This window comes from Heptranchias perlo, chromosome 26 (genome assembly GCF_035084215.1).
Source record: "Heptranchias perlo isolate sHepPer1 chromosome 26, sHepPer1.hap1, whole genome shotgun sequence".
Lineage (NCBI taxonomy): Eukaryota > Metazoa > Chordata > Chondrichthyes > Hexanchiformes > Hexanchidae > Heptranchias > Heptranchias perlo.
Window position 1 is genome coordinate 31730778 of NC_090350.1, and position 12602 is coordinate 31743379.

The 12602-nt window shown below is 39.8% G+C and overlaps 1 protein-coding gene across 1 annotated transcript; it reads left to right on the forward strand.

The window, feature by feature from the left end:
• Positions 1-1940: 1940 nt before the first annotated feature.
• LOC137342857 (schlafen-like protein 1) lies at positions 1941-10679 on the forward strand. The gene is made up of 3 exons (XM_068007037.1): positions 1941-2276; positions 4730-5407; positions 9112-10679. Exons 1-3 carry the CDS (start codon positions 1941-1943, stop codon positions 9295-9297), a joined length of 1200 nt encoding a protein of 399 aa, XP_067863138.1. The 3' UTR covers positions 9298-10679.
• Positions 10680-12602: the final 1923 nt, after the last annotated feature.

Below are 12602 nucleotides of genomic sequence, written 5' to 3' on the forward strand. Positions count from 1 at the left end.
TTCAACACAAACTGTAGTAATATTTCTCTGGAACAAACTATTTGAACTGTTAAAATGCTCCACAACAAGGAAGTCGCCCTAATTTTTCATTCCTGTCTCCACGTGGTTGCATTTTATAATACATTCTGCTTTAAGTGCCTTTTGGTTTTGTTTTTAAATCTTCATCTTAAAAAAATAAGTCCATTCTTAATTCATGCCTTCCAATCTCACTTACACATAGCGACTAGTTTATCTTTGGTAAGTTTGCTTAATAGTACGTCCACGTCTCTTTCAACATAAAGCAAGTTGTCTGGGGGATGAATGCCATCCCACTTTACGGTCTTATGCGATTTCATTGCTTGCCAGCGGTGTGACATTCCCGGTGAATCTTTAGTACGTTTCATTTCGATACCATTGGCGCATCGATCGCTGCCCCCTCTGGCGGACAGTCTGTTCCTTGTGTGGAAGTGAACCTGAACCGCCAGCGTCATCAACATCCATCAATTGTTGCATATTTTCAAGTATTGTTACATCCTGGGTGCCACCTGAAGGAATTTAACATCAAAGTTAAACTAATCTGACTTTGTTTTTTTCTGTTAAAATCAGTTTATCTTTTCTACACCAGAATGTAATCGTTATCATTTCATATCAGGAAGTGTTAAATATTTGTGAAGTAATTTTTTTGTTTACAAAGGCCATTTTTTTTTTTAAAAAGAAACATTTTGCAGGGATTCTGAAGTTATTTCTAATAGTGGGTCTCCAGAGGCATTGTCCACTGGCATAAGAACATAAGAAATAGGAGCAGGAGCCTGCTCTGCCATTCAATAAGATCATGGCTGACCTTCTACCTCAACTCCACTTTTCTGCCCTATCCCCGTATCCCTTGATACCCTCAAATATCCATCGATCTCAGTCTTGAATATACTCAACGACTGAGCATTCAGAGCCCTATGTTTTATAAGTACCGCGGCCTTATATGGCATAACAAACAATGTATCATACTGCTGCTAAAGTGCATCTATGTTTAAAGTGGCCTGTTCCTTTAAGGACTCAAAGTCTAAATATTATAAATATAGGAACATACTGAGGCTAATTGCTGTTGGGTGTGTGGAGTTTGCAAAATAGTAGGTGTTTGTTAATTCCTGGCTTCATGGTCAGTTGAACCAGCAGAAAATGAATGACTTTCTCTTTTTGTATACTTTTGATACCTTGAAGTGTGACATTTGAAGTGTAATAGATGAATGTGACAGTCAAGACTTTTAAAATTATATTTCCTAAACTGTTACTGATGGTGCAGCAGAGGTCAGAGCTGTTGCAAAGCGAATGCTGGAGTTGGTGAGTGATGCACTTCATGATGAAATCTTCAGCAAGGGAAATTTCTTTCCAAATTCATAGACTTCTGCCCAGAGACAGTGAAGCTGGAGGAAGTGACAGAGGTAGGGAAGGACAAGACCATAGAGGGATTTATAGATGAGGGCAAGAATGTTAAATTTGAGACATTGGGGTATCAGAAGCCAATATGGGTAGGAGTGGGATTTGCCACAGGATAGAATATGAACAGAATTTTGGATGAGGTACAGTCTGCGAGGAGAGGAAGATGGGATGGCAGTGAGCAGAATACTGGAATAATTGAGTCTAGAGGTGACGAGGATTTCAGCAGTGGATGGGCTGAATTATGGGCGGAGGAGGAAGATGTTACGGGAGTGGAAGTAGGTGGCCTTGGTCATTGAGAGGATTTGGGAATGGAAATAATACTACTGATTCTGATATGTCTGATCTGTCTGCTTTGTGCAACTTCTCTTTCAGGTAGAGAATTTCTGCCCTTAATTAAGGGGAAACCCCAGCAAGAAATTTTGACCGTCAAATCTTGTGGGGCAATGGAAACATCATACGTAGCGCCAAACATCTAAGGGTTTGCTCTAGCCTCAACAACATCTGCAAAATGCTTTGTTGGTAAAGCAATGGATGATGACAATGTCAAGGCTCCATGTTTGTCATTATTTGTGGGTAACTTAAATCCAGATTACTCCAAGGAGCTGCTGAGTTACATGCTGAAAGATTTATTTGCTGCAATCGACATTGTCCTGCAAAGACACGACATAGAAGTGTTCAAGAAGCACAAACGAGCCCATGCATTTATCCGCCTGAAGACAGAGAGTGGAGTTCAAAACATTTTGAAACAACTTCAAGATCCTGCCATTTTGGATCAAAATGATATGAAGGGATTAGTAGTTAAAGGGAAAATGTTAAAAGTTGCCAAGGATATCCGTGACTTTTCAGAATACACCTTCGACAAGGTAAGGGGAATTTCATGATATAATTTGCATTCATATTCCTTTAACTCTTCTGATGTATATTTAGAGACACCAGAAATGTGGAAGAGTCATTTTTTGGAATGGGAATTGTGCCAAAGGATTGGAGGGTGGCAACGCTGTTTATAACTCTGTCCAAGAAAGCGGAAAGGGATAAGCCAGGAAATAATAAGCCATTCAGTTTTCCCTCAGTTGTGGGTAAACTTCTTAGCCTTGATTTTCTGGTCAACATTGTTTCTTAACCACTGGTAACCCATTTATTTTTTTAAATGGCCATATTTAAGTAACTCCAATTGAAAAATCTAGATTCTGGAGTCTGTAATACAGGATGAAATTAGTGAACACTTACAAAGGCACAGCTTAGTAAAGAGCAGGTTGTGCTTGACTAATTGAATTGAATTTTTTTGAGTAAGCCACAATGTGTATAAATAGCATGAAAATAACTTTAATGAAACAAAGTACAATAGTAACTTGATTTGCTGCTATCAGACCCTGTCTAAGGCGATTACAAATTAATCATCATTTCATCAATTTTGCATCATGAAAACCAGTTTATTGTTTCCTAATAAAATCGCTGCTATGATTCCGCCCCATTTTAAAAAATAATTTGTCAAACTGCACTGAAACTGCTAATAATTTTGGTCATTTCCAAGTCCACACTTCTTCACATTTCTCTTCGCACAAGATATCTGAGTTCAATAATAATTCTGCAGTTTAAACCTCCAACCCCATGCCTCAATCCATGTTTAGCGTTTGTCAATTAGTTGTAGAATTGGCTAGGTACATTAGATTTTGCTGAGAGCTTTAAATAATTCACAAGCTCTACCAGTAAGCAGTCTAAATGATTCAACCTTATAAAGGCATGTGGAGGCAAATTCATCTCCTATATTTGTCTTGAGGTTATTCAGTCACTTGTTTAGACAACACGGCCCTGTTGCATGGATTTTATTTCTGTTGTACTGTGAAAGGTCCCATTGCATATATATATGAGAGAGGTAGTGATTTAACAAGGACTTTCCCTTGGAAAGACAAAACTGGTAGATGAACCAACCCCAAGCATTGTCTCACATTTGCCAAAGGACAAATCAGTAGTAGGTTTGGCAGAAAGGGCAGAGCAGATTGGCTGCACTCTGATCTTAGGAAATGGGTGGGGTCTGAGTAGAATCTAAAAGAGGTGAGAAAACAACAAAGAATGGGCAAAAAGTATATATTTTTTTAATAGGTTAAGCAGGCCCTGCCAAATAGTCTAATTTGACAGACCAGAGAATAACTAACTTAATAATAATTTGACTGTATTTGTGAAGACCTACCTCAGTGCAAGGTTATGTCAATTTACATTGCTGCTTGGGCCTAGCCATTGACATTTCTGAACACTACTTTGGTTTTAACTGATGAGGTCTGAAATCGCATTGTAATATTAAACTGTATTTCATAAATCACATAGATAAACTTATGTGAAGAAGTTTTAAATCCATATGTCACATCCATAGTCAAGACACAGGAACAGGAGTAGGCCACTCAGCCTCTCCAGCCTGCTCCGCCATTCAATTAGGTCATGGCTGATCTGTACCTCAATTCCATTTATCCGCCTTTGCTCCATATCTTTTGACACCTTTGCCTAACAAAGATTCATTGATCTCGGTCTTGAAAGTTCCAATTGTCCCAGCATCCACAGCCTTTTGGGGGAGAGAACTCCTGATTTCTACTACCCTTTGTGTGAAAAAGTGCTTCCCGATTTCTCTCCTGATTGGCCTAGCTCTAATTTTAAAATGATATCCCCAGAGGAGCGCAGAGATCTCAGAGGGTTGTAGGGCTGGAGGAGGTTACAGAGATAGGGAGGGGCGAGGGCATGGAGAGATTTGAAAACAAGGATGAGAATTTTAAAATCAAGGCGTTCCCAGACCGGGAGCCAATGTAGGTCAGCAAACACAGGGGAGAACGGGATTTGTTGAGTGTTAGGATATGGACAGCAGAGTTTTAGATGAGCTCAAATTTATAGAGGGTGGAAGATTGGAGTCCAGCCAGGAGAGCATTGGAATAGTCCAGTCTGGAGGTAAGAAAGGTGACAAGGGTTTCAGCAGCAGATGAGCTGAGGAAGGGGTGGAGATGGGCGATGTTACAGAGGTGGAAGTAGGCAGTCTTGGTGATGGTCGGAAGCTCATCTCAGGGTCAAATAGGACACCAAGGTTGTTCCACAGATATATACATACACAGGTGCTCCACTGTAACAAGTTATGGATGAAATTTACCCTGAAATGCAAGCATACATTTGCGTTAAACAGCATTTGAGCAACATTATAGAAGATTCCAATATTTTTACAAATGTAAGATCCATCCTCTGCTAATGCTTGGGTTGACATCTAAAACTGTTAATTCAATCACATGGCCTGGAAGGGCAATGGACCTATAACTTACTTGTGTATTTTGACTATTCCCAGAGCAGTTGTGCAGATACATCAAAACATGACTCCCACAGTCAAGCGCAAAAGGACAAGAAGAGACTGGAACAAACACAAGAAACGTTAGGAAGCCACATAGGGAAACCCATCTACCTGGCAAACAAAGTCGTTGACCATTTAGCGACGCCTCTAAGCGGCACAAAGTCAGACAGCGCCATAATCGGAGGGGAGATTGCGGGACAGGAACGTTTATTTTATGGGGCGCTGATGGGGAGTGAAACGAGGAATGTTGAATTCAAGCGAGGTGGAGGAGAATACCTAAATATGGCTCTGAAGAACCACGTTAGGAAATATGTCTGTGCGTTTCTGAATAGTGAAGGGGGCAGTCTGTTTGTGGGTGTGAATGATGACGGCACCGTGTGTGGAGTGGAATGTAATCACAAAGACGAAGACCGGGTTAGACTTCTAATAGATTCAATTCTGAAAGGGTTTAAACCTCCGCTCTTCCCGAATTCCTACTCCATCACATTCCTTCCAGTTATCAAGGATGGGGACACCGGGATGTTTCTGAAGGTTGTGAGATTAACTGTACACCCGCCCAAGAAGGACGGCGATGTTTTACTGTATGAAACTGACCAGGGTGAAGTTTACATACGCAGAGATGGCAGTGTCCAAGGTCCCCTGTCAGGAAGTTCCATTCAGGAATGGTGCAGACAGGTAATACAAGCTTCAGTGAATCATTAAAGGAGCATTCCATCCTGGCTCTGTCGAACTATTTGGGGAGGGAGTTTGGCGATGTAATACTTTAAAGACCGAATACTTGTTCCTCCTAACATTAAGTCTGAGTTGAGAATGGGTGTCAGGTTGAAAAGCACGCCAAACACTGACAGTCTGAACGTGAAGGATGGTCACCTGGGTGAGATATTGGAGTTACTTGCAACACACGTGGAGCCGTATTCTAGTCACAAGGAGGCAGAACTAGGGGGGGGGGGGTGGTTATAAAGTATAATATGGCTTAATTAATGTTCATAACTTGTCTTGAATAGCTGGTGCAGGCCAAAAGTGAAGGTCCACCATTCTAGAGTGTGGCCTTTTTTATATTTAAATGTTAGCAAATGTGAGGCCAAATAAACTTTTGTTTAACTTAAAGCCAGAGCTGACGGATAAAGGTGAGGAGCTCTGTAATTCCTGTAAAATACCTCATTTAAACTGAAGGTATTGCCCCAGTAAAAGCCTCAGTATTAATTAACATTCAAATCACAATTAACGTGGAATGCACCTTTAAAGGAAACATTTATTATGTGTAAAAAATAAAAACAATTACAAGAATGCTGGGAAAATCTAGCTGTGTACTTTTACATGTGAATTGATTTGCGCCTATAGTTTAGAAGAAATATTTATTATCTTAACAGGAATTAATGGTCATATTTCTTCATTTAAGTGTGGAAGATGGCAATTGGTTGTTGCTCCTTAATACATGCCTCTCTAATTTGTCTGCAAATTAAATTCCCCCCCCCCACCCCAGTAATGTAACCAGTCCCTAAAGAACATAGGAATAGGAGTAGGCCATTCAGCCCCTCGAACTTGTTCCACCATTCAATTGGATCATGGCTGATCTGCACCTCAACTCCATTTACCCGCCTTTGCTCCATATCCCTTAATATCTTCACCGAACAAAAATCTATCCATGCTGAAATATATCTACCTTGTTGTTCCTCCTCTCAATCCAAAGAGATTCTATTTGGACCATTTGTTTCAATCCTTATGCTGATGTGCAATGATACTGTCTCTAATTAATACCATTAACCCCTCTTCTCTTCTTTCCTTCTGCATCCATCCTTTAAAGATTTTTACTCAGATATTGTAATGGTCAATCCTGACCCATATTTCAGTTACTATCTGATACCTGTGTGTTGTTTGCCTTAAGTTTAGTAACTATTAGGTCCCTATTATGTCACAGATTTTTTAATCCCCAGTTTTGTTTCTTATACTTTGTGCATCAATATACATACATTTTAATTTGGATTCCCTTACCTTTGGCAATTTGGCATTTCTTTTTACCCATCCTGATTTTTTTTTACTACCTTGTCTTGCTTTATCTCCTTCAACCATCTTATTCCCTACATATCTAAAGCATGCTTTCCCTTGCTTTACTTTCTCTTTGCATATTAGTTTAAATTTCCTCCCACAATTCTAGTTAAGCTTCTTTTGAGGATATTCGAATGCGATGTTAAACTGAGGTCCCTGTCTGTCCTCTCAGGTGGACGTAAAAGATCCCATGGCATTACTCAAAGAAGAAGTGGAGAGTTCTCCCAGTGTCCTGGTCAACACTTATCTCACAACCTACTCCTAAAACAGATGATCTGGTCATTAATTTCATTGCTGTTTGTGGGACCTTGCTGTGCACAAATTGGCTGCCGTGTTTTCTACATTACAACAGTGACTACACTTAAGAAATACTTCATTAGCTATAAAGCAATTTGGGACATTCTGAGGTCATCAAAAGGACTATATAAATCTAAGTTATTTCTTTATTGGTCCCAGCTCTGTTCAGGGCAGGCTGTCCATTCAGTACAACTCAGAACTGGCCTCAATGCCTCAAGAATTTGAAGCCTTCCCTCCTTCACTACATATCTACCCTGCATTTACCCCCTTAATCTGACTGTTTCTGTACTGGATATCAATGGTGTTATAATAAAACAACCCAAATAAAGTTTCTGATCTTCCACTTATAAATGGATAACTCTCCATTATATGGGACAATAAAGGCAATCTGAATGAACTGAGAGATCATTCAACATGATTCCAACACGAGCATTGATCACGAACCTAATCAAAATCATTTAAAGATGTTTGATAGGATTCTCCTTTTGTATAATTTGCCACATAATCCTAAATGCTACTGAAGGGACACCAGTACTCGGAATCCTCCTGATTGCATGTTTTATGCTTAAGACTGTTGTTCATTGCCTGATGGCCACCCAGTAATTTTTTAATACTTGTACAGCCTGGAAGTTCTCAGGTTTGATCTCAGTTAGCTGATTTCACCTGGGCAGCAGGTGAGGTGCCTTAGTTTACCTGGGCTGAGAGAGGAGGAGGGAACTTAAGCAGGGTGATTGCTATACAGTGACCCCTGCTGGAAAGTGCACTTGTGTGGATGTTGGGTGAGGACTGGAATGGGCCCAGTTTTGGCATTCCCACAGTTGAATAGCTTCCTGCAATTCTCTGGATTCACACAGGCTACCAATTCCTGTGGAACCATACCCTAAGGAATTGATGTCTCCAGAAAAGGAGACAAAACTGGGCAGAAAGGATTAAACAGTTTGGAATGTTCTGAAGATTTGCAGATCATTCTTAAAGCACTTAGTGCTAAAATCTGAATATGAAATCCATTATTTGACAACAGCTGAATGAATACACATTTCTTTAATTATTTGAACAGTGAAGATGTAAAGGTAAAGGGAAAATCAAGTCTGTTTTGAGATTACTTTTAATCATCAGCTTAAAGGGTAAAATACAGCAAGAAAGGAAGGTTAAGAGGCACCAGTACATGAACCAATATCACTTTATTACATGGGATCCTGTGGCAATTTAGAAAGTTCAGCTCCTCTTCAGTTTACATATAAAACTCTAGTGTTTAGCAAACATCAGACATCACACTTCCAAGTGTCAGAAGTACATTTAAAAAAAAGAATGAAAACCAGTCATTTCCTTCTGGTTTTTCTTAACTGGATAACTTAGTCTCTCACTGAGACCAGGAGCAGAATATTTACCAGCAGCTGCCAGTCTATAGATGTTTCACTTCAGGATTTACCTATTTAGACCACTCCCCAAAGGGAATACATGAGCAATGGCTTTAAGAGACAGATGATGTTGAATACAGCTCCATGTTAGCAGCTAAACATCACAACTGTAGCCCAGATCTCAGGCTACCCATCAGCAATGCTACAGGAAATCAGCTAATACATTGAAATAATCAATATATCAGATTATTAGAAGATGCATTTGGCAGCCTTAGATTGTCTCTTAAACTATATATCGAAATCAATTAAAAAATAAACTACTGAGTAAGCAATTGTAGCATATAGGATTATTTACAAGTGGACACAGTATCACCCATATAGCTAATGTTAAAAGAACATTTAGTGTGAAATAACATGCAGCAGTACCATACAAAGCCCACAATTCTCTTAGATTGCATCAAGTTGTCGAATTTACAGAATATCCCAGCAGTGATTGGGTGCACAAATCTTATTTCAGTCATATTGAAGATCGTAATGAGCTTGAAGTGCTGAGGAGAGATGGGTCTCTCATATTCACAAAGTCATTGGCATGTCTCTTGGGTGAGTTGTTCCTTTACTTCAGCTTCGGGTGAAATCTTTAAGTACACCAAGTTACACAGTTTTTTGTTTTCTCCTAAGAAATGGACAACAGAAATAAAGAAACTGCAAGATACAATTGACAGCTTAGTTAAGGAAGAACACCGTTTGCAGGGAGAACTTCGCCAACAGCAACAATCAATCCTTGAACTGCAACACTTACAGCAAGAACTACAAACAATGACATCAGACAAGGTCGCCATGTCGAATCTCTGCTGTGTTATCTAACAACATGGGACATCAAGCCAGCGCAGAGGAGGACAGCTACGAATTCCAATTGAAAATCTTACTAGAGTCAGCAAGGGATAGAGTCATAAACCAAGCAGCTCAGAAATGACAATTTAATAAAAAAAACTCTGCCACAGACCTGAAATTCTCAATAGGCCTCAAAGGATTAATGTGGTGCGACAGATTTTAGTATGATTTTTATTGAGTGATGAGAACAATCTTGTCATTATTGATAATGGGGATGGTGAGTCCAAATGTGATGTGATTGAGACTTTATTAACTTCCTACTCCCCACGTTACAACTGTGGCTCATTTTGTTGCAGCTCAATTGGTTTAATCATTGCCCATAATGCTAGCACTAAAAGCTGTTGCGGCAGCATGTTAAAGGGCACATGAAATTCTGGGTAAGATGAATATTCTACAGCACGACACCTGAATTCAGCTCTTTGGCAACAAAACCAAACATCAACAACTTGCATTTATATAGCGCCTTTAACATAGTAAAACATCCCAAGACGCTTCACAGGAGTGTTTTCAGAAAAAAATTGACATGGAGCCACATAAAGAGATATTAGGACAGATGACCAAAAGCTTGGTCAAAGGGGTAGGTTTTAAGGAATGACTTAAAGGAGAGAGGTAAAGAGGTGGAGAGGTTCAGGGAGGGAATTCCAGAGATTAGGGCCTAGGCAGCTGAAGGCACGGCCACTAATGGTGAAACAATGGAAATCAGGGATGTGCAAGAAGCCAGAATTGGAGGAGCGCAGAGATCTCGAAGGGTTATAAGGTTATAAGGTCACAGAGATAGGGTGGGACGAGGCCACGGAGGGATTTGAATTTTAAAATTGAAGTGTTGCCAGACCAGTAACCAACGTAAGTCAGCAAGCACAGGGATGATGGGTGAATGGGACTTGGTGCAAGTTAGGATACAGAGCAGAATTTTGGATGATCTCAAGTTTATGAAGGGTGTAAAGTGTGAGACTGGCCAGAATACTCAACCAGGCGTTATGCCACACAGAAAAAATGTTTTTATAAAGACATTTTTGTAAACAGACCTCTGTGAATAAAGGGGCTGGAGCTGTGGTTGTGGTGGAGGGGCAGATGAAGGGAAAGAGGGCGTCCTCATTACTCACCAAGCCCTTCTCGTTCAAAAGTGTCACTGACATTCCTCCTAAAATGGTAATTATGTGATGTAAAGTAGGGAAGTCATATTAACATATTGTTTGCCTATGCTTTTGTGGCATGTCAAAAATGAATGCTCAACAGAACAAAATTCAGCCTGGTCAGTTTGTAGGTTCATGAATTTCTTTAATAAATAAGAACTGATTTGCATCAGAAATAGAGGATACAAGTTATATGTATAATTATTATACAATTGAGCTATACTGATTGTTAGTGCAATAAAAAATTATATTCCACAGGCTCCAAGCAGGATTTTTTTATAACTCAAGTTGTGTGTGTATGTTTGATTGCATGTAAATGGTTTTAGATCCTTTCTAACTTGTATTACTTAAGGAATGTTTTCTTAATGGTGTAATAGCCGATGGTTTGGGTTAAAATTGTGCCATAGTATCAATATAATGTCTGTTTTTGACAGGGCTGAATTCCTGATTTTAGCTATGCTATTGTATGGAAGTTGTTAATTTCTCCACAAAAAAAGGTACAAAAACCTTCATTTTCCTGCATCCTTTGCCAGGAATTGGTGTAATTGTGGTTTATTTTTGTTGCAATGTTTGTTTTCTTTGTCCAGTACTGGAATTAAGTGGTGCAGCGTATTAGATGGAGCATGAGATTCTGAGCAAGTCTTTGCCCCAAATGACTTGTGATGAGATTTTGCTGTCCAATTTGTCAGTGCAAAAAGTATCTTTACGTGACAAGCATGGAATTAGTTTTGGAAGCTTAGCAAAGGCACTGTGCCACAAATAAAAAAAAACTTTCAAAAGGACATCTCAAAAGAAAACCTTTGCCAAAATGGGACCAGAGTGGAGGAGGATGGAGGTAGATTAACCCCTTATTCCCTGTATAATAGCCCTTAACAATGCACCTCCCAAAATGGTAAGAATGGACCACTCTGGAAAACCAAGCAGCTTATTTCAGAGCAACATTGGCAGACCTGAGAATATGTCTGCAGGTCACCCTTGTGACTGGGAATAAAGAGGGAGGGAGAAAGGGCACCCTCCTTTTGATGAGTCTTTCTCACTCAAAAGCACTCTTAAGATGGGGATGAGTGCTTATTTTTGACTCTATAACGGTGGGTTACTCATTTAACCTTTAAGAAATATTGAACCACGTTTTCAGGATGTTCAAACGGGCTGGACATGCTGGATTAATACTCGGAGTAAATGGGTAGAAATTTTTATAAGAACATCAGCATTTTTAGGACTGGAAAAGACCATTATGCACAAACCATTCTGTCTACTGGAGGCTCACACTGTGTGATATTTAGTGTTAGGCTGTAAAATTATAATGCTTTTTGAAATCTTTGTGTGCAGTGAGTATTCCTGTCATAGCTGGTCACCCTACAATGTTATTTGACATGAATATCGATGTTGGTATTTGAGCAGATGCAATTCGTTTGAGCATGGAAGGACTGGGACAGATAGATGGTTAACATATTGTTAATGCAGTGGAGCAAGGATTGTTCAGCTGAAGCATTCTTCAATGAGCTGCTGCTTAAGCACTCTGTCTGCAGCCTCTGCTTCCTCACCATCCTCTTGTCATGCTGAAGGACCACCTCCAATAATGGCGCAGTCTTGTCCCCGATGCAGAGCAAAGTTATGCAGCATCCAGCAAACCACAATCTTGTAGAAGTAGTGTTCCACAGGGATCGGTGCTGAGACCACTGTTGTTTACAATTTACATTATTATTTGGATTCGGGAATCGGATGTACAATTTCAAAATTTGTGGACGACAACAAATTGGGGGTTGTAGTTAATACAAAGGAAGAATGCATCAAAATGCAAGAGGACATTAATAAACTTGCAGAATGGGCGTGTAATTGGCAAATGGATTTCAATATAGATAAGTGTGAGGTGGTAGGAAGAATAAGGAGGCCATGTACTGCTTGGCTAATAAGGGGGTGATTTTAAACCCCAAGAACGAGTGGGTTGGGGGCAGGTGGGAGTTGAAAATAGTTGTTTTTTGGGTCGCAACCCGGCTTTATTTCCAGGTTTAACATCGGTGCGTAAAAGTACAGGCTTCCCATTGGGAATGCAAAGTCCAAAAATTTTGGTTGCAACCCAAGAAAACAACTATTTTCAACTTCCACCTGCTTCCAACCCACCCATTCTTGGGGTTTAAAATCATC